Source organism: Macaca mulatta, chromosome 12 (genome assembly GCF_049350105.2).
Source record: "Macaca mulatta isolate MMU2019108-1 chromosome 12, T2T-MMU8v2.0, whole genome shotgun sequence".
NCBI classification, from domain to species: Eukaryota; Metazoa; Chordata; class Mammalia; order Primates; family Cercopithecidae; genus Macaca; species Macaca mulatta.
This window is the reverse complement of record NC_133417.1, coordinates 135,518,961-135,538,938: the sequence shown is the minus strand read 5'-3', so window position 1 is coordinate 135,538,938 and position 19,978 is coordinate 135,518,961. Positions and strand designations below refer to the sequence as shown.

General features: G+C 42.4%; 1 protein-coding gene across 15 annotated transcripts in view; it reads right to left on the bottom strand.

Annotated features, from left to right (window-relative positions):
• The window catches only part of SP140 (SP140 nuclear body protein), a 91,253-nt gene that overhangs the window by 48,744 nt on the left and 22,531 nt on the right, over nt 1-19,978 (bottom strand). For 8 of the 15 annotated variants that reach the window (XM_015111314.3, XM_077957769.1, XM_077957767.1 and 5 more), the window contains 5 exons: nt 19,400-19,549; nt 18,499-18,579; nt 16,480-16,560; nt 14,129-14,212; nt 11,756-11,836 (listed from right to left, as the gene is read on the bottom strand). In XM_015111314.3, the coding sequence (XP_014966800.3) occupies nt 11,756-11,836; nt 14,129-14,212; nt 16,480-16,560; nt 18,499-18,579; nt 19,400-19,549 (477 nt within the window). The remainder of the gene's footprint in view (nt 1-11,755; nt 11,837-14,128; nt 14,213-16,479; nt 16,561-18,498; nt 18,580-19,399; nt 19,550-19,978) is intronic. The other 7 variants (XM_077957773.1, XM_077957774.1, XM_077957775.1 and 4 more) reach the window with 3 other exon arrangements.

Genomic DNA, 19,978 nt, shown 5'->3' with positions numbered 1-19,978 from the left:
TCCTTTTTTCTACTTTTATTTTCGTACTTGTAGTACTGAGAATAAAGCAAGAAAACTCTCATCATTCCAGAAAATACTACTGTTCTTTGACAATAGTAAAAAGCAACTATTTAAACTCATCCCAATTGGCCATTGACTACTTATATCACTAACCATATTTCTGAAAGCAAGCCCATCAGTGGCAGTTCTACATATCTGAAGCCCAGCCATCAGCAACAGCCCCCTCCACAAAGCCTGCATTGATGGCCAAATGCTAAATTACTCATAAACACTCCTGTTTCTGAAGGTCTGGGGTCCCTAAACAATATGCTTCCTAAAACTCTATATAAAAATGCAGTTTCCATTTCTATAAAGACTGTGTCTTATAAGCACAGGGCCTCCTCCCACCAGATGCCTTGCTTGGCAAGGAATAAATCAGCTTTAAGTTTCAGTTAATGAGTACTAGCCTAGCCCTTCAAAAATTGGAGTTCCTGCCGAGATAATCTTGAAGATTCTTGCTGGGGAGTGTCCTGTGGGGCCCTTGGATCCACAAGCATGAATCTCAGGCCACTGTGTCCATCTCAGGCCATTTTTCTGACCTACTGCCAAGTGAATCTTTCTCAGAAACATTTTGAACCATCTGACTTGTTTCATTGAACTCTTAGTTCTGAATTTATCTTATTTAAAGATGGGCAGGGCATACAATTAGATAGAATTAGATATTTTGGGTTGGAAGTACACCACTTAGCAAACATTTTCTCAGTTAATGTGCTTATTTATTCACTACTTCATCTACTGTTACCTTTCTTTTGTCTTTTTTTTTTTTTTTTTTTTTTTTTTTGAGACAGAATTTTGTTCTTGTTGCCCAGGCTGGAGTGCAATGGTACAATCTCGGCTCACTGCAACCTCCACCTCCCGGGTTCAAGTGATTCTCCTGTCTCAGCCTCCCAAAGTAGCTAGGATTACAGGTGCCCACTACCACACCTGGTTAATTTTTGTATTTTTAGTAGAGAGGAGGTTTCACCATGTTGGCCAGGCTGGTCTCGAACTCCTGACCTCAGGTGATCCACTCACCTCAGCCTCCCAAAGTGCTGGGATTATAAATGTGAGCCACCGCACCCGACCTCTTCTGTCTATTTTTAAAAAGTCTTATCTCTGCTAGGCATGGTGGCTGACACCTGTAATAGGTCATATTACAGGCAGATTGCTTGAGCTCAGGAATTCCAGACCATCCTGGGCAACATAGCAAAACTCTACCAAAAAAAGTCTTATTTCATGTGTGTTTGTTCCTGATTTTCCTGTGCTTTCTGAATGTTAGAAGATAGTGATCCAAAGCAAACAGATGGTGGCCAAGGTCTGCTAAGTCCTCAATTCAAGCCAGCCCCCAAAACTAATGGATGTGGGTCCATTGGACAGTAGCCAAACTGTGCAAAGATGTTTGGCCACACTTTATCTTGAGTCCCTCATCAAAACCTTCATGAGGGCACCTAGTGTCTTGTCAATTTGTGAAAGAAAATCATTTTGTTTAGTATGCAATCTGGAGTCAACTACAATCATGTAATTAATCGTATGTTCCCTTTTCAGTTACTGCTTCATTCATGTGGAACACACCATTCACACTTGTACTGAAACATAGCGGCCTCTTTGCTGTTTGCCATGGGATTGTCTTTGCCAAAGCCATAATCTCCCCCTGACAAAAGTTTCACTTCCTCTGTATACTTTCATCATGATTCTAACTCTTGTACTTTTCTTAATAACTAGCAACATTTTCGCTAAAATGACTCTGGCTTACGACGGGGAAGTTTTGCCATGTCCAAAGTAAGTAACACATTTGACAAGTAGATCTATAAAAGAAGAGAAAAAAGTCACCAAATGTTCCCACGTCTCAACCAGTAACCCGTTACTTTCAGACCATTATCTGAGGAACACTCTTTTCAACAAAACCTCTATAAATGTAATAGGCAGGGATCTATTCTGCAAATGGAACTACCAGATTAAAGGTTCAGAAGAAGGACTAATTTTAGAAGTCCTGGAAAATTCCCTGACACATGATCTATGTGTAGTTGACCTGAACATTAGTATACCTACACTATGCATGATTTGAGATCTGCAAGCAATAAACAAAATAGGTATACCTCACTTCCCTGTACCTCCTAACCGGATTACTACGATCTCTTCAGTCTCACCTAAAGCCAAAATTTTTAATGTATTTATGTTCAGCTTTGTTTAATGTCTCATTAGATAAATATTATTTGCTTGGGAAAATCAATGGCTCATCTGGACAGTTATTTTCTAGGAATTTCCTTGATGATAGGCAGAATTCTAAGATGGCCCCAAATATTTCTTTCCCTAATCCTGAGGACTGTGAACATGAGATATTACTTCCATAATTGGCAGAGCTGGCCTTAAGAAAGACTAACAGAGTGGATCTGGTCTAACCATATGAGCCTTTTAAGAGCAGGAAGTTTTCTCTAGCCAGCAGCAGAAGCGGAAGTCAGAGATTCAAAGAATGAGAAGGATTCCACACAAGATTGCTGGCTTGAAGATGGAGTGGAGCTCCAGGAGCTGAGAGTGGTCTGTGACCGACAACCAGTAACAAAGCAGTGACCTCAGTTCAACAACCACGAGGAGCTGGATTATGTCAACAACCTGGGTGAGCTTGATTGCAAGATTTTTCTCAGAGCCTTCAGATAAGACTTCAGCTGGGCTGACATCTTAATTTCAGCCTAGGGAGACTCTAAGCAGGGAACTGAGTTGAGCCCACCCACACTTCTGCTGGCAGGACTGTGAGATAACAAGCAGGTATTGTAGTAAGCCACTACATTTGTGGTCATTTGTCATACAGCAATGAAAAACGAACACAATGAAAATCCTCTTCCAAGTTTTAAATACAACCTAAGGGATACAAAGCTCAGACATGCATCTTCTCCGATCCGAGACATAGGTCACCTCTATTATACTCTACAGATCTGGATATTTCTTTTTTTGTTTGTTTTTTTTTTTGAGATGGAGTCTCGCTCTGTCGCCCAGGCTGGAGTGCTGTGGCTGGATCTCAGCTCACTGCAAGCTCCGCCTCCCGGGTTCCCGCCATTCTCCTGCCTCAGCCTCCCCAGTAGCTGGGACTACAGGCGCCGCCACCTCGCCCGACTAGTGTTTTGTATTTTTTAGTAGAGACGGGGTTTCACCGGGTTAGCCAGGATGGTCTCGATCTCCTGACGTTGTGATCCGCCCGTCTCGGCCTCCCAAAGTGCTGGGATTACAGGCTTGAGCCACCGCGCCCGGCCAGATCTGGATATTTCTTAATCTATTCATTGAGTTGGGCAAAAATGGACACAAAACTTCTAAGGAAAAACTCCAATTCTGTAAAACAAACAAAATGAAACAAAACAAAAACTAGGCTATTTTCTCAGCCATAATCTATTGGCTGAGGAAATAATATTATATAAAGAAATGTTACAATGTCTCCAAAGTTTTCCAAGACCAGTGACTAAAGGAAAGATAAGAGGATTTCCAGGATTAACTGAGTCTTGAAGACAATGGCGGTCAATCTTTTCTGAAATACCAGGCCTCCCTACATTTGACCACATCAAATATCTTGGGGCCATTCTCATGGAACACACAAATGGAACAGATCTTCATGATTGTAAAATACTCCTTCATCAATCACCTACACCGAATCCTCTATTATCACATTATCAGGAGACAGGAGACCTGTCTTTCTCATTTATCATAATCCTTTTCTTTTATACGTACATAAAAAATAGGCCATGGTTCGTGACCAGCCTGAGCAACATGACCCTCTGAAGGAAGCAGACTGCAACTGCAGGACCCAGGAGACCCTCCCTAAAACTGTGAGAGCCCCAACTGCAGAAGCGGGAAAAGGAGACCCTCCTCTCCCAAACACACACCCCCACTGGAGAAGCTGAAGGTCTGTTTGCAGGAGAAGTTTCCAACTTTACCTGGAGCTGAGTCAATCTGAAGAGGTGAGTGAAATACAGGGGTAGAGGAAGCAGCTGAAAGGCCCTGGGAGCTGGCTGGGTCCCCTAGCAGGCCATTCCTGTCTGGCACCACAGGGATGCAACAGGAGAGGAGTAGGGATTAAAACTACACAGGGAGAAGCAAATCTCTAGCTGAACTTTGCAACAATTTGAACAGGAGTGAGAAGCCTCCTGCACCTCTTGTGAGGGTGCAAATCTGGTATGCAGACTCCACAGGTGGGGAAGAACTAAGCCTTTTTCTTTTGCAGCTGTGAGGCAGATAGCCTGGGGCAGGTTTTCAAGCCTGGAAATGGTCTGGGGGCTGTTGGGGTGGGGCATGGTGGGAGTGAGTCTGGCCCTTTGGTTTGCTTGGGAGCTGGGTGAGGCCTGTGACTGCCAGCTTTCCCCCATTTCCTGGACAACCTGCATGACTCAGCAGAGGCATCCATAATCCTCCTAGGTACACAACTCCAGTGACACAGGAATCTCACCCCCACCCCCCTCAGCAGCTGCAGCAAGACTTGCCCAAGGAGAGTCTTAGCTCAGACATGGCTAGCCCCTCCCCCACCTGATGGTTCTTCCTTATCCACCCTGGTAGCCGAAGACAAAGGGCACACAATCTTAGGAATTCTAGGGCCTGCCCACCACCGATTCCTTCCCATAAAACCACAGCTGATGTTCTCTGGAAAGCGCCACCTCCTGGCAGTAGGCCAACGAGCACAAAAATAGAGCATTAAACCACCAAAGCTAAGGACCCCCATGGAGTTCATTGCACCCCTGTCACCTCCAGCAGAACAGGCACTGGTATCCACAGCTGAGAGACCCATAGATGGTTCACATCACAGGACTCTGTGCAGACAACCCCCACCAGGAGCCTGGTAGGCTCGCTGGGTCACTAGACCTAGAAAAGAGACGACAATCATTGCAATTTGACTCACAGGAAGCCACATCCACAGAAAAAGGAGGAGAGTACTACATCAAGGGAACATCTCGTGGGACAAAAGAATCTGAACAACAACCTTCAGTCCTAGGCCCTTCCTCTGACAGAGCCTACTCAAATGAGAAGGAACCAGAAAACCAACCCTGGTAAGATAACAAAACAAGACTCTTTAACACACCCCAAAAAATCACACTAGTTCGCCAGCAATGGATCCAAACCAAGAAGAAATCCCTGATTTACCCGGAAAAGAATTCAGGAGGTTAGTTATTAAGCTAATCAGGGAGGGACCAGAGAAAGGCAAAGCCCAGTGCAAGGAAATCCAAAATATGATACAAGAAGTGAAGGGAGAAATATTCCAGGAAATAGATAGCTTAAAGAAAATCCATAAAAAATTCAGGAAACTTTGGACACACTTTTGGAAATGTGAAATACTCTGGAAAACCTCAGCAATAGAATTGAACAAGTAGAAGAAAGAAATTCAGAGTTCAAAGACAAGATCTTTGAATTACCCCAATCCAACAAAGACAAAGTAAAAAGAATAAGAAGATATGAACAAAGCCTCCAAGAAGTCTGGGATTATGTTAAATGACCATACCTAAGAATAATCGGTGCTCCTGAGGAAGAAGAGAATTCTAAAAGCTTGGAAAACATATTTGGGGAATAATTGAAGAAAACTTCCCTGGCCTTGCTAGAGACCTAGACATCCAAATACAAGAAGCACATAGAACACCAGGGAAATTCATTACAAAAAGATCTTTGCCGAGGCATATTGTCTTCAGGTTAACCAAATTTAAGACGAAGGAAAGAATCTTAAGAGCTGTGAGACCGAAGCACCAGGTAACCTCTAAAGGAGAATCTATCATATTAACAGCAGATTTCTCAGCAGAAACCCTACAAGCTAGAAGGGACTGGGGCCCTAATCCCTTCTAGCTTGTCTGATAAACAATTATCAGACAAGTCTTTTGTATCCAGCAAAACTAAGCATCATGTATGAAGGAAAGATACAGTCTTTTTCAGACAAACAAATACTGAGAGAATTTGCCATTACCACGCCACCACTACAAGAACCACTAAAAGGAGCACTAAATATTGAAACAAATCCTAGAAACACATCAAAACAGAACCTCTTTAAAGCATAAATCACACAGGACCTATAAAACAAAAATAAAATACAAATTTAAAAGTTAAAAAAAACAAAGTACACAGGCAACAAAAAGCACAATGAATGTAATTGTACCTCACATTTTAATACTAACATTGAATGTAAATGGCCTCAATGCTCCACTTAAAAGATACAGAACCACAGAACCGGTAAGAACTCACCAACCATCTGTTGACTTTAGGAGACTCACCTAGCACATAAAGACTCACATAAACTTAAAGTAAAGGGGTGGAAAAAGGCATTTCATGCAAAAGGACACAAAAAGCAAGCAGGGGTAGCTATTCTTATATCAGACAAAACAAACTTTAAGGCAACAGCAGTTAACAGAGACATGGAGGGACACTGTATAATGGTAAAAAGCCTTATCCAACAGGAAAATATCACAGTTCTAAACATATATGCACCTAACACTGGAGCTCCCAAATTTATAAAACAATTACTAATAGACCTAAGAAATGAGATAGACAGCAACACAATAATAGTGGAGAACTTCAATGCTCCACTGACAGCACTAGACAGGTCATCAAGACAGGAAGTCAACAACGAAACAATGGATTTAAACTATATCTTGGAACAAATGGATTTAACAGATATAGACAGAATATTTCATCCAACAGTCACAGAATATACATTCTATTCAAGAGCACATGGAACTTTCTCTAAGATAGACCATATGATAGGCCATAAAATGAGCCTCAATAAATTTAACAAAATCGGAATTATATCAAGCACTCTCTCAGATCACAGTGGAATAAAACTGGAAATCAACTCCAAAAGGAACCTCCAAAACCATGGAAATACATGAAAATTAAATAACCTGCTCCTGAATGAGCATTGGGTCAAAAATGAAATCAAGATGGAAATTTAAAAATTCTTCAAACTGAATGACAATCAAAACCTCTGGGATACAGCAAAGGTGGTGCTAAGAGTAAAGTTTATAGCCCTAAACACCTACATCAAAAAGACCGAAAGAGCACAAACTGATACTCTAAGGTCACACCTGAAGGAACTAGAGAAATAAGAACAAATCCAACCCATACCCAACAGAAGAAAGGAAATAACCAAGATCAGAGCAGAACTAAATGAAATTGAAACAAAAAAATACAAAAGATAAATGAAACAAAAGCTGGTTCTTTGAAAAGGTAAATAAAATTTATAGACCATTGGCAAAATTAACCAAAAGGAGAGAAAACCCAAACAACGTCACTAAAAAATGAAACAGGAAATATTACAACTGACACCAGTGAAATACAAAAGGTCATTCAAGGCTACTACGAATACCTTTATGCACATAAACTAGAAAACACAGAAGAGATGGATAAATTCCTGGAAAAACACAATCCTCCTAGTGTAAATCAGGAAGAATTAGATACCCTGCACAGATCAATAACAAGCAGCAAGACTGAAATGGTAATTTAAAAATTACCAACAAAAAAAAAGTCCAGGATCAGACGAATTCACAGTAGAATTCCACCAGACAGTCAAAGAATTGGTACCAATCCTTTTGACACTATTCCACAAGATAGAGAAAGAAGGAACCCTCCCTAATTCATTCTGTGCAGCCAGCATCACCCTAATACCAACACCAGTAAAGGACATAACCAAAAAAGAAAACTACAGGCTGATATCCTTGATGAACATAGATGCTAAAATCCTTAACAAAATACTTGCCAATTGAATCCAACAACATATCAAAAAGATAATCCACCATGATCAAGTAGGTTTCATACTGGGGATGCAGGGATGGTTTAACATATGCAAGTCAATAAATGTGATACACCACATAAACAGAATTAAAAACAAAAATCACATGATCATTTCAATAGATGCAGAAAAAGCATTCAACAAAATCCAGCATCTCCTTATGATTAAAACTCTCCACAAAATCAGCATACAAGGGACATACCTTAATGTAATAAAAGCCACCTATGACAAACCCACAGCCAACATAATACTAAATGCGGAAATGTTGAAGCATTCCCTCTGAGAACTGAAACAAGACAAGGAAGCCTACTCTCACCACTCCTCTTCAGCATAGTACTAGAAGTCCTAGCCAGAGCAATCAGACAAGAGAAAGAAATAAAGGGCATCCAAATTGGTGAACAGGAAGTCAAACTGTCACCGTTTGCTGACAGTGTGACTGTTTACCTTGAAATCCCTAAGGACTACCCCAGAAAGCTCCTAGAACCGATAAAAGAATTCAGCAAAGCTTCTGGATACAAGATTAATGTACACAAATCAGTAGCTTTTCTATACAACCACAGTGACCAAGCAGAGAATCAAATCAAGAACTCAACCCATTTTACAATAACTGCAAGAAAAAAAAAACAAAAAAACCAAACTTAGGAATATACCGAACCAGGGAGTCAAAATACCTCTATAAGGAAAACTACAAAACATTGCTGAAGGAAATCATAGACAACATGAACAAATGAAAATACATCCCATGCTTCATGGATGGGTAGAATCAATATTGTGAAAATGATCATACTGCCAAAAGCAATCACAAATTCATGCAATCCCCATCAAAATACTACCATTCTCTTCCCAGAATTAGAAAAAACAATTCTAAAATTCACATGGAACCAAAAAAGAGCACGCAAAGCCAAAGCAAGATTAAGCAAAAAGAACAAATCTAGAGGCATCACACAACATGATTTCAAACTATACTATAAGGTCATAGTCACCAAAACAGTGTGGTACTGGTACAAAAATAGATACATAGGCCAACGGAACAGAATAGAGAACCCAGAAATAAACCCAAATACTTACAGTCAACTGATCTTTGACAAAGCAAACAAACTATAAAGTGAGGAAAGGACACCCTATTCAACAAATGGTGCTGGGATAATTGGCAAGCCACATGTAGGAGAATGAAACTGGATCCTCATCTCTCACCTTATACAAAAATCAACTCAAGATGGATCAAGGACTTAAATCTAAGGCCTGAAACTATAAAAATTCTAGAAGATAACATCAGAAAAACCCTTCTAACCATTGGCTTAGGCAATGCTTTCATGACCAAGAACCCAATAGCAAATGCAAGAAAAACAAAGATAAATATCTGGGACTTAATTAAACCTAAGCGCTTTTGCATGGCAAAAGGAACAGTCAGCGGAGTAAACAGACAACCCACACAGTGGGAGAAAATCTTCACAATCTATACATCTGACAAAAGACTAATACCCAGAATCTACAATGAACTTAAACAAATCAGTAAGAAAAAAAAACAAACAATCCCATCAAAAAGTGGGCTAAGGGCATGAATGGACAGCTCTCAAAAGAAGATATACAAATGGCCAACGAACGTATGAAAAAATTGCTCAGCATCACCAACGACCAGGGAAATTCAAACCAAAACCACAATGTGATACCACCTCACTCCTGTAAGAATGGCCATAATCAAAAAATCAAAAAACAATAGATGCTGGCATGGATGCAGTGAACAGGGAACACTTCTACACTGCTGGTGGGAACGTAAACTAGTACAGCTGCTGTGGAAAACAGTGTGGAGATTCCTTAAAGAACTAAAAATAGAACTACCATTTGATCTAGCAATGCCACTACTGGGTATCTACCCAGAGGAAAAGAAGTCATTATTCGAAAAAGATACTTGCACACACATGTTTATAGCAGCACAATTCACAATTGCAAAATTGTGGAGCCAACCCAAATGCCCACCAATTAATGAGAGGATAAAGAAACTGTGGTATATATGTGTGTGATAATTGAAAGTCCCTACACTTCTATGAAAACTCATTATTGTTTGGCCATATGGTCAATAACAACCAGAATCATCCCAATTAATCAACAACAGCTTCTGGCCAGTACACAGGCCTCTGAAAGCCAGCCAACTATTCACTTCCCCATGCTTCTGAAAGTCAGCCAGTTAGTAACAGCCACACTCCAGTGACCTGCTTTCACTAAAAGTCAGCTAACCACTAACAAATCTCACTTCTGAAGGCCACCAGTCACCAAGATCCACACTTCCACAAACGTTCTCTGGTCAGAGAAACTGACCCACAAGTGCAACTGTCCCTTAATTGAACAATAAATTCAGCCTTTTGTTTGAGATTAAGTGGTAGCCCCTTGTTTTTTTTTTTTTCTTCCGAAATGGAGTCTTGTCTGTCACCAGACTGGAGTGCAGCGGTGTGATCTCAGCTGACTGCAACCTCCACATCCCGGGTTCAAGCAATTCTCTTGTTTCAGTCTCCCGAGAAGCTGGGACTACAGGTGTGCTCGACCACACCCAGCTAATTTTTGTATTTTTAGTAGAGATGGGGTTTTGCCATGTTGGCCAGGCTGGCCTTGAACTCCTGACCTCAAGTGATCCACCTGCCTTGGCCTCCCAAAGTGCTGGGATTAAAGGGTGACCCACCGCACCCAGCCTAGGTGGTAGCCCCTTCTACTAGTGATATCTTTTTATTATTACTCTGTGAAGGCATCTGTGGTTCTTTCTGGCTTTCTGGACTTTCTCTTCTTAACATCTCCTCTCCCTTACTGTTTTTTCCTCCTTCAGTGATGTGCTACATATGCTTTTCATATTGCCTCCCTGTTTCACTTTTCTGGCCCTATTTTTCTGGATATCTCCTATCTCGTATTGTAGATTACATTCAAGTATTTTCCAACTCTTGATAATGTTTCCTCATCTCTCCCTAATCTTTCTTTATTTGTTAAATAAGAGTATCTTTCCATTGAACCCTGGGAGAGTCTCTTGGATTCCTAAAAACCCTTTGGGCATCCACACTGGACTCAGACTATGGGACCCCACCCCAACCCATGCCCACTCATAGAACTGAAAGCCTGTAAGGAGTCATCCAGGACACTGGTCTCTGCTCTTTCTTTTTTCTTGAGTCTCATCAAACACCCGTGTCACATGCACTTCTGTGTTTCTGGCTCCTCAACACAGCAATAACAGCACCTTCCCTATCTAAGTCTTGAGGATTTTGTGGGTAAAATTATAACACTTATCAGAGTACTCTGAAAAAACACTGCATGATCCAATGACAAAATGGGGAGTACTGGTCAAAAACAGCATTTAGTCTCATAAATAGTTGATGTAAATTCTGCCAGTTAGATGGTAGAATACCATTACACTGAAGGCTTTGTCAAGTTTATGAAAAAGTGATTAACAGTATCTACCAGCAGAGGAATGACACTCTTTTATTTCCATAGAGGGAGTGAGAATAGAAATTTTATATGAATTCAAATAATAGTATTGATAGCTATGAAAAATAAAGACAAAATAGCATTGCTTCTTCCTACTGTATTTCTGACCTTTATTTCTTCACCTATAAAATAGGATTATGCAGTTTGCCTGCCCCCATCTTAAGGTTTTGTGAGGGTATCAGGAGATCTTATTTGGTAAAATATTTTAATACTGTAGTATTGAAAGGTATGAGAATATGAAGGAGGGAACATATTGCCTTGTCTTGGCGTATTTCAACTACCACTAGACTGTCTGAATACATATGTTCAAACAATAAATCCCATTCTGTTAAACATGGACTTTCGTGTAAAGATTCCTCCCTGGATTTCCCAAAAGATCCATGTACAGAAAATGTGAAAAATCTCAGGATATAATTGGATCCTTTCACTGTGAGGTATACGCAGAGGAAAGTCAACAGGAAACACAAGCTCCAAATTCAACCTCCTGACACTCTGCAGCCCAGGGCCAGAAATCCTCCCCTTCCTTACCTGACCCACATCTTGCTAGGGAGCTGGAGGCTTCCTGGGGCTCTTCTCCATCACACATTTGCGAACAGTCATCACTGCCCTCTGCAGAAAGAAAAGAAATCCCTCAAGAAATTATGAAGAGAGGCCAGGCGCGGTGGCTCAAGCCTGTAATCGCAGCACTTTGGGAGGCCGAGACAGGTGGATCACGAGGTCAGGAGATCGAGACCATCCTGACTAACAAGGTGAAACCCCGTCTCTACTAAAAAATACAAAAAACTAGCCAGGCGAGGTGGCGGGCGCCTGTAGTCCCAGCTACTCGGGAGGCTGAGGCAGGAGAATGGCATAAACCCGGGAGGCGGAGCTTGCAGTGAGCTGAGACCCAGCCACTGCACTCCAGCCTGGGCGACAGAGCAAGACTCCATCTCAAAAAAAAAAAAAAAGAAATTATGAAGAGAAAACTTAGTGAAGATGTGGGAAGCTGAAGTATCTCCTAGGTGGGGCTGTCCGCCACCCAGGCCCTCCTGGCCTGTAGGTGGATACACTCCAGTTGCTGTCACCAAGGCTGGGAACCATCCATCAGCTCACTTCCTGCCTGGACTCCGAATTCTCTCTCCTTCTCCCCCTCCCCCTTTCCTCTGCACATTTCCTCTTTCTCCGCCCTGCTTTCCTGCTGCCAGTGGCTCCAGGTGCTTCTCTTTGTTTCCATGTGTTTCTGCCCCCCTTCTCTGCTCCTGTCTTTTTCTCTTGCACCCCTGACTCTGCTCTTTACTGGCTTTCCCTATCTTGTTTATTTCCTTGTCACCCCCTTTTTAAAACTAGGTATAAAGAAAGGCATTCCTGGGACAGTGAAAATGAACCAGATAAGGAAGGGGATCAGGAACAGAGTGCGCCAAGGCAACACCACATACTACAGGGGAAGTGTGGCTCCAGGACCCACATATAAAAGATCAGATCATAAAAGAGCAGCTCCTGAAACAACTGATGCCATTAGTAGAGACAAGACAGACGATATGGGCTGGGGCCCCATGAAGGGTGGAAGCCACAGAAATCCACAGGAAGGATAACTCATCTAATCCTGTGCAACAAAGATCACTAGGGGAAAAGATCTAAGGGGAAAAGAAAATGATCTGATTGATATCTTGCGAATAACAATTGTGTTAAAGCAGAAAAAAATGAGTCTGATGAGTACAAGATCAAACAGGATATTCCTCCCTTTACTGAGAAAGCAAACCCTGGAGAAAGAGGAGTTTCTAAGTTCAGAGGAGGTGTTGGTTTCCACTGTGAAGTGTTCAGTTCCTGAAAGACATTGCAAAAAGGAAGGTCCCAAGATAAATGTCTTCAGGCACACGGATGGAGGAGCTTGGAAGGGAGGCCTGCCTGGCAGACAGTTATTAAATACTTGACAATCATTCCACTACCTGAGCAGATGAGTCTGCGGGGAGAGAATTCTTACCCTCTGAGTATGCTTCTGTGCCACTCTCTACCTAGAGGGACCTTAATCAGAAAACTCACTATTGACAGAGTTGCCGTTTGCTGGAAGCTGCTGCTGTCTAGTGACTCTGACTTCAGCTCTACAGGCCCTCAACCTGCTCCTTTCCTCCGACAATAGTTTGCACTCTTTATGGGTTCTCTAATTATTTTGATCTGTCTCTTTCTCTGCATAGTTTAATCTGTGCTTCCTTCCAACATTGTTGTCATTTGTATTTGCCTCCATTTGTACAATTTTCTCTAACTTTTCTCTCTTGGTTATCCGCTTTCTACTTTGTCTTTTACTTTCTCCTTTTCTGTCTGTTTCCTTGGGTTTTACCTTGCCCTCTTAGATGCCTGTAAAATGTCTATAATTTTATATATTTTCCTCACTCTCAAAGTTCTCTTCTCCCAGGTTGGAAAAGTTCTTCCATTTATGCAGGGGCTATAAAATCGCATATCCTTTGCTTGTCAGTTCCATCCCAAGGGTCTTCCACATGACTTTTCTCAACTGCAAGCATTCAATCATTCACAAAACTTATGTCTGTGTTCCTGATACTTCTGAGAGTAGGCTGAAAACAATCTCCCTGCCTCAATTACCATAACCTGCTGATATTTAGGTTTAATGTGTGTTTAATATCATCACCCAGGCGTTTCTTCTCTGGTGCCCCCAGACTGACTCTGGTATATTCTGTCTCCCTGTATTCTCCATGCAACGATATGGTCTCCACTCAGGGACTCACCTCACCTTGATCCTTTGTCTCTCACAATTTACAAAAAAGCCCAACAGAAAATTGACATAATTCCATCTGTATGCAGGCGAATGTGAAGAAGGGAAGGTAGGATGGGAGAACGGGAATTTTTTTTTCCATGCCAACTGGAAAACAAAGAAGTACTCAAATATCTAAAAATTTAAATCATAATTACCTTCTCCTTCATCTGGTAGTAGACAGAGCCCCTTCTCTGGTTCTCCTTCATTAGTGATTTGGGGAGTCTTTCGATCCAAGTTCTCTGCAGAGAAACAAGAAACTGACGGACCACAAAGGGTACATGGACACAGACCTCAGTGCGTTCACGACATCCAAGATGGGCAAACGCTGACAGCCACCCTCGTCTTGTTCTGCCTTTTCTCCATCTTGTTGCATCTCCTCTTTCTCCTTCTCTCTAATTCTCAGTGTCCTCCTCACAGTTCTGCCTCCACACAATTCCCTCCTAGCTGGGCAGCGCTTGGATTGTCTGGTCTTCTCTCCAACTGGCTTCTTCTGATTCCTGTTTCTATCTCTTTTTCCTTTTTTAGTGATATTGTATCTCTTTTCTGTTATTTCTTTAGCTCTTATTGTGTATCCATCCTATGCCAAAGGGCACACTCTATTTCCATGCTGTGTTTCCATGATTTCCCTTCCCTCCCACTAGCATTTTTTTTTCCCTTAAAGCCTTATATTGGTCCCTGGTCCACTCCTCCGGGAACCTGCAGAACTCCTTGGGCTTCTTTCTATTCTGACCCTGTGACCCTACCCTGAACCCCCAGCTGGCTTAGCACAGCCATCACCCAGTGACACATCCAGGACACTGGTGCCCACTCTTCCTTTTCTACTTTGCCTTTGCGATAATATCTTGCTTGCATTTCTGTGCTTTATTTCCCAGTCTGTAAGACAGACATTTAGCTGTTTGCATACCCATGTTTAAGAGTTTGTGAGGGTAAAAGGAGCTCTTCTGCAATCCAGTCATCTGACTGAGACTGTCAGAAACCTTGTGCACCTGCTCTCCCACCCCATGTTGGCACTCTCATCTTCACCCTTGACACACGTCTCTGCTGCTTGTGTTTCTACCTCTGTCTCTTCGCACTGGAGTCTCTTGGTACTTCTCTTTGTCTTGGTTTCTTTTTCTGGGAGTGTTCCTGCCTCCCTCATTTCCCTCCTGCATCCCTGGTCCTCTGCTTTATGTCCTTGCCCCACTTTATACGTATTGAGGCACATGAAGGTATACACTTATATCTTCATACACCTTCATAGAGCGCTACTCTATGAAGGCAACTGTCCTTCTCTGTGGCTGTCTGGACTTTCCCTTCCAAACGTCTCTCCCTGACTCTCTGTCTCTCTCTCCTCCAGTGATGTGCTGTGTCTACTTCGCACATTCTATCTCTGTTTATCTTTTCTGGCTCTATTTTTCTGGATATCTCTTATCTCGTATCATAGATTATGTTTACATACTTTCTAACTCTCAATAATTTCTCCACTCCTCTGCTTAAGCTTGCTTTATTTGTTAATAAAAGTCTCTTTACATTAAATCCTGGTAGAGTCTCTTGGATTCCTAAAAGCCCTTTGGGTTTCCACATTGGACTCAGTCTTTGGGACCCCACCCCAACCGGTGCCTGCCTCACAGAACTGGAAGCCTGTAAGGAGTCATCCAGTACATTGGTGTCCGCATTTCCTTCCTTCTCGGGTCTTAACAAACGCCGGTGTCACATGTACTTCGGTGTTTCTGGCTCCTCAAAACAACAATAACAGCACTTTCCCTGCCTAAATCTTGAGGTTTCTGAGGGTAAAAACGTAACACTTAAGAGAGTCCTCTAAAGACATACTGCATGATCCAATGACATAATGAAGAGTATTGGTCAAAAATAGCATTTAGTCTCATAAAGAGTGCATCTGAATTCTGTCAATTAGAGGGTAGGATACCATTTCTTTGAAGGCTTTGTCAAGTTTGTGATGAAATGATAAAAAGTATCTACCAGCGGAGGAATGATAAACTTTTTCATTCCCAAAGAAAAAGTGAGAATAGAATTTTAAATTCAAGTAATACTATTGATAGCGATGAAAAATAAAGGCAAAGAGCATTTTCTCCTCCTAGCATATTCTGAGCTGTATTTCCTCATCTGTAAAATAGGATTACCCAATTTGTCAGCCCCCATCTTAAGGTTTTGTGAGGGTATCAGATCTTATTCAGTAAAATATTTTAATGCTTTAGTATTAATAGGCATGAGAATATGAAGGAGAGAACACATTGCCTTACCTTGACATAATCCAACTACCCCATGATTATCTAAACACATACTTTCAAACAATAAAACCCATTCTGTTAAACACAGACTTCTATATCAAGATTCCTCCCTGCATTTCCCAAAAGATCCATGTATAGAAAATGTGAAAAGTCTCAGATTTAATTGCATCCTTTCACTGTGAAGTATACTTGGAGGAAAGACAATCAGGAAACACAAACTCCAGATTCAACCTCCTGACACTCTGCAGCCCAGGGCCAGAAATCCTCCCCTTCCTTACCTGACCCACATGTTGCTAGGGAGCTAGAGGCTTCCTGGGGCTCTTCTCCATCACACATTTGCGAACAGTCACCACTGCCCTCTGCAGAAAGAAAAGAAATCCCTCAAGAAATTATGAAGAGAAAACTCAGTGAAGATGTGAGAAGCTGAAGTATCTCCTAGGTGGGGCTGTCCGCCACCCAGGACCTCCTGGCCTGTAGGTGGACACACTCCAGTTGCTGTCACCAAGGCTGAGAACCATCCATCAGCTCACTTCCTGCCTGGACTCCGAATTCTCTCTCCTTCTCCCCCTCCCCCTTTCCTCTGCACATTTCCTCTTTCTCTGCCCTGCTTTCTTGCTGCCAGTGGCTCCAGGTGCTTCTCTTTGTTTCCATGTGTTTCTGTCCCCCTTCTCTGCTCCTTTCTTTTTCTCTTGCACCCCTGACTCTGCTCTTTACTGGCTTTCCCCATCTATTTCCTTGTCACCCCCTTTCTCGTACTGGGCATCAGAAAAGGCATCCCTGGGATGGTGGAAATGAACCAGATAAGGAAGGGGATCAGGAACAGAGTGGGCCAGGGCAACACCACATAGTACAGGGGAAGTGTGGCTCAAGGGCCCACACATAAAAGAAAGATCAGATCATTGCAGCTCCCGAAACAATTGATGCCATTAGTAGAGATGAGACATATGATACGGTCTGGGGCCCCATGAAGGGTGGAAGCCACAGAAATCCACAGGAAGGATAACTCATCTAATCCTGTGCAACAAACATTACCACGTCGAAGGGGAAAATAATGATCTGATCGATACCTTGCAAATAACAATTGTGCTAAAGCAGAGAAAAAGAGTCTGATGAGTACAACAGCACACAGGACATTCATCCCTTTACTGAGAGAGCAAACCCTGGAGAAAGGGGAGTTTCTGGGTTCAGAGGAGGTGTTGGTTTCCATTTTGGGTGTGTTTAGTTCCTGAAAGACATCGCAATGGGGAGGGTCCTGGGATAAATATTTTCAGGCACATGGATGGAAGAGCTTGGAAGTCAGGTCTGCAAAGCAGATATGTACAGGAGAATCATTCCACTACCTGAGCAGATGAGACTGGGGAAAGCTCTGAGGATGCTTTCACGTCACTCTCAACCTAGGGGGACCTGAATCGGAAAACTCACTATTGACAGAGGCGCCCTTTGCTGGGAGCTGCTTGTACATAGTGACTGACTTCAGCTCCGCAGGCCCTCGACCTGCTCCTTTACTTGGACAACGGTTTTCACTCCTTACAGGTTCTTCAATTATTTTGATCTATCTCTTTCTCTGCATAATTTCTTTGGTGCTTCCTTCCCATATTGTTATTATTGTATTTGCTGCCATTTGCAGAATTTTCTCTAATTTTTCTCCATAAGGTTATCCACTTTCTATGTGTCTTCTACTTTCTCCTTTTCTGTTGCTTTGGGTTTTATCTTATGCTCCTAGATGCTGGTAAAATATCCCTTATTTTATGTACTTTCCTCATTCTCAAAGTTCTTTTCTCTCAGGTTGGAAAAGATCTTCTGTTTACACAAGGGCTATAGCACCACAGGTCCTTCCCTTGTCAGTGCCATCCCAAGGGTCTCCCGCATGACTTTCTCAATTGCAAGACTTCGGTCTTTCACAAAACATTTCTGTGCTCCAGATCCTTCTGGAATTAGGCTGAAAACATTCTCCCCTGCTTCAGTTGCCATAATCTGCTGTTATGTAGGTTTAATGTGTGTTTAATAACATCACCCAGGCACTTCTCCTCTGGCGCCCCAGCCTACCTCTGGTATATTCATTCTTCCTATGTGCCCCATGCAGAAATATGGTCCCCACTCAGGGGCTCAGCTCACCTTGATCCTTTGTCTCTCTCACAGTTTTCAAAAAGGCACAACAGAAAGTTGATATAATTCCATCTGTATATATGCGAATGTGAAGAAGGGAAGGGTAGGATGGGAGAAAGGGAAACTTTTTTTCCATGCTAACTAGAAAAGGAAGATGTACTGAAAAATTTAAAAACTTAAATCAGAATTACCTTCTCCTTCATCTGGTAGACAGGGCCCCTTCTCTGGTTCTCCTTCATTAGTGATTTGCGGAGTTTTTAGATCAAAGGTCTCTGCAGAGAAACAATAAATTGACAGGCCACTGAGGGTGATGTGGACAGAGACCTCAGTGCGTTCACGCCATCCAAGATGGGCAAACGCTGACAGCCACCCTCGTCTTATTCCGCCTTTTCTCCATCTTGTTGCATCTCCTCTTTCTCCTTCTCTCTAATTCTCAGTGTCCTCCTCACAGTTCTGCCTCCACACAATTCCCTCCTAGCTGGGCAGCGCTTGGATTGTCTGGTCTTCTCTCCAACTGGCTTCTCCTGCTTCCTGTTTCTAAGTCTTTTTTCTTTTTCAGTAATACTGTATCCCTTTTCTGTTATTTCTTTAGCTCTTATTCCATATCCATCCTATGCCAAAGGGCAGACTCTATTTCCATGCTGTGTTTCCATGGTTTCCCTTCCCTCCCACTAGCATTTTTTTTCCCCCTTAAAGCCTTATATTGGTCCCTGGTCCACTCCTCCGGGAACCTACAGAACTCCTTGGGCTTCTTTCTATTCTGACCCTGTGACCCTGCCCTGAACCCCCAGCTGGCTTTGCACAGCCATCACCCAGTGACACATCCAGGACACTGGTGCCCACTCTTCCTTTTCTACTTTGCCTTTGCGATAATATCCTGCTTGCATTTCTGTGCTTTATTTCCCAGTCTGTAAGATAGACGTGTAGCTGTTTGCATACCGATGTTTAAGAGTTTGTGGGGGTAAAAGGAGCTCTTGTGCAATCCAGTCATCTGATAAAGACTGTCAGAAACCCTGTGCACCTGCTCTCCCACCCCCTGTTGGCACTCTCATTTTCACCCTTGACGCACGTCTCTGCTGCTTGTGTTTCTACCTCTGTCTCTTGCCGCTGGACTCTCTTGGTACTTTTCCTTGTCTTGGTTTCTTTTTCCGGGACTGTTCCTGCCTTCCTCGTCTCCCTCTTTCTTCCCTGGTCCTGTGCTGTATGTCCTTGCTGCATCTGTCATCCTGTTGCTTTCTAGAACTAGGGATCAAAAAAGGCATATCTGAGAGTATCTGTAATTACCATATGATTTCACTAGATTAGTGAGCGTGATGGAGATTGTAGTGAAACAAGATGACTTTTCCAAGCACAGGGCTAAGCCTTTAGGAAGGCTCAGATGAGAAAAAGTCATCAGAAAATGACAGTGACTAGAAAATCTGTATATAAACCTTGAAGTAATTGCAGGAGAGGCAGACATGAAGCTGGAGCCCTGGGGAAAAAATAGATTTAATCCTTATGGCCCCAAGTAGTTATTGATTTAAAGTAGAAATGTAAGATAAGCCAACTTCCATTTTTGAAAGAGTTGTTTGAGTTGGAAAGAATGGATGTGAGAAGTACAAGATCAGAGGAAAGATGTGAGTCTAGAGGCTGTTGCTCCAGTCCAAGAGAGAGATCTTACCAGAGTTTTTG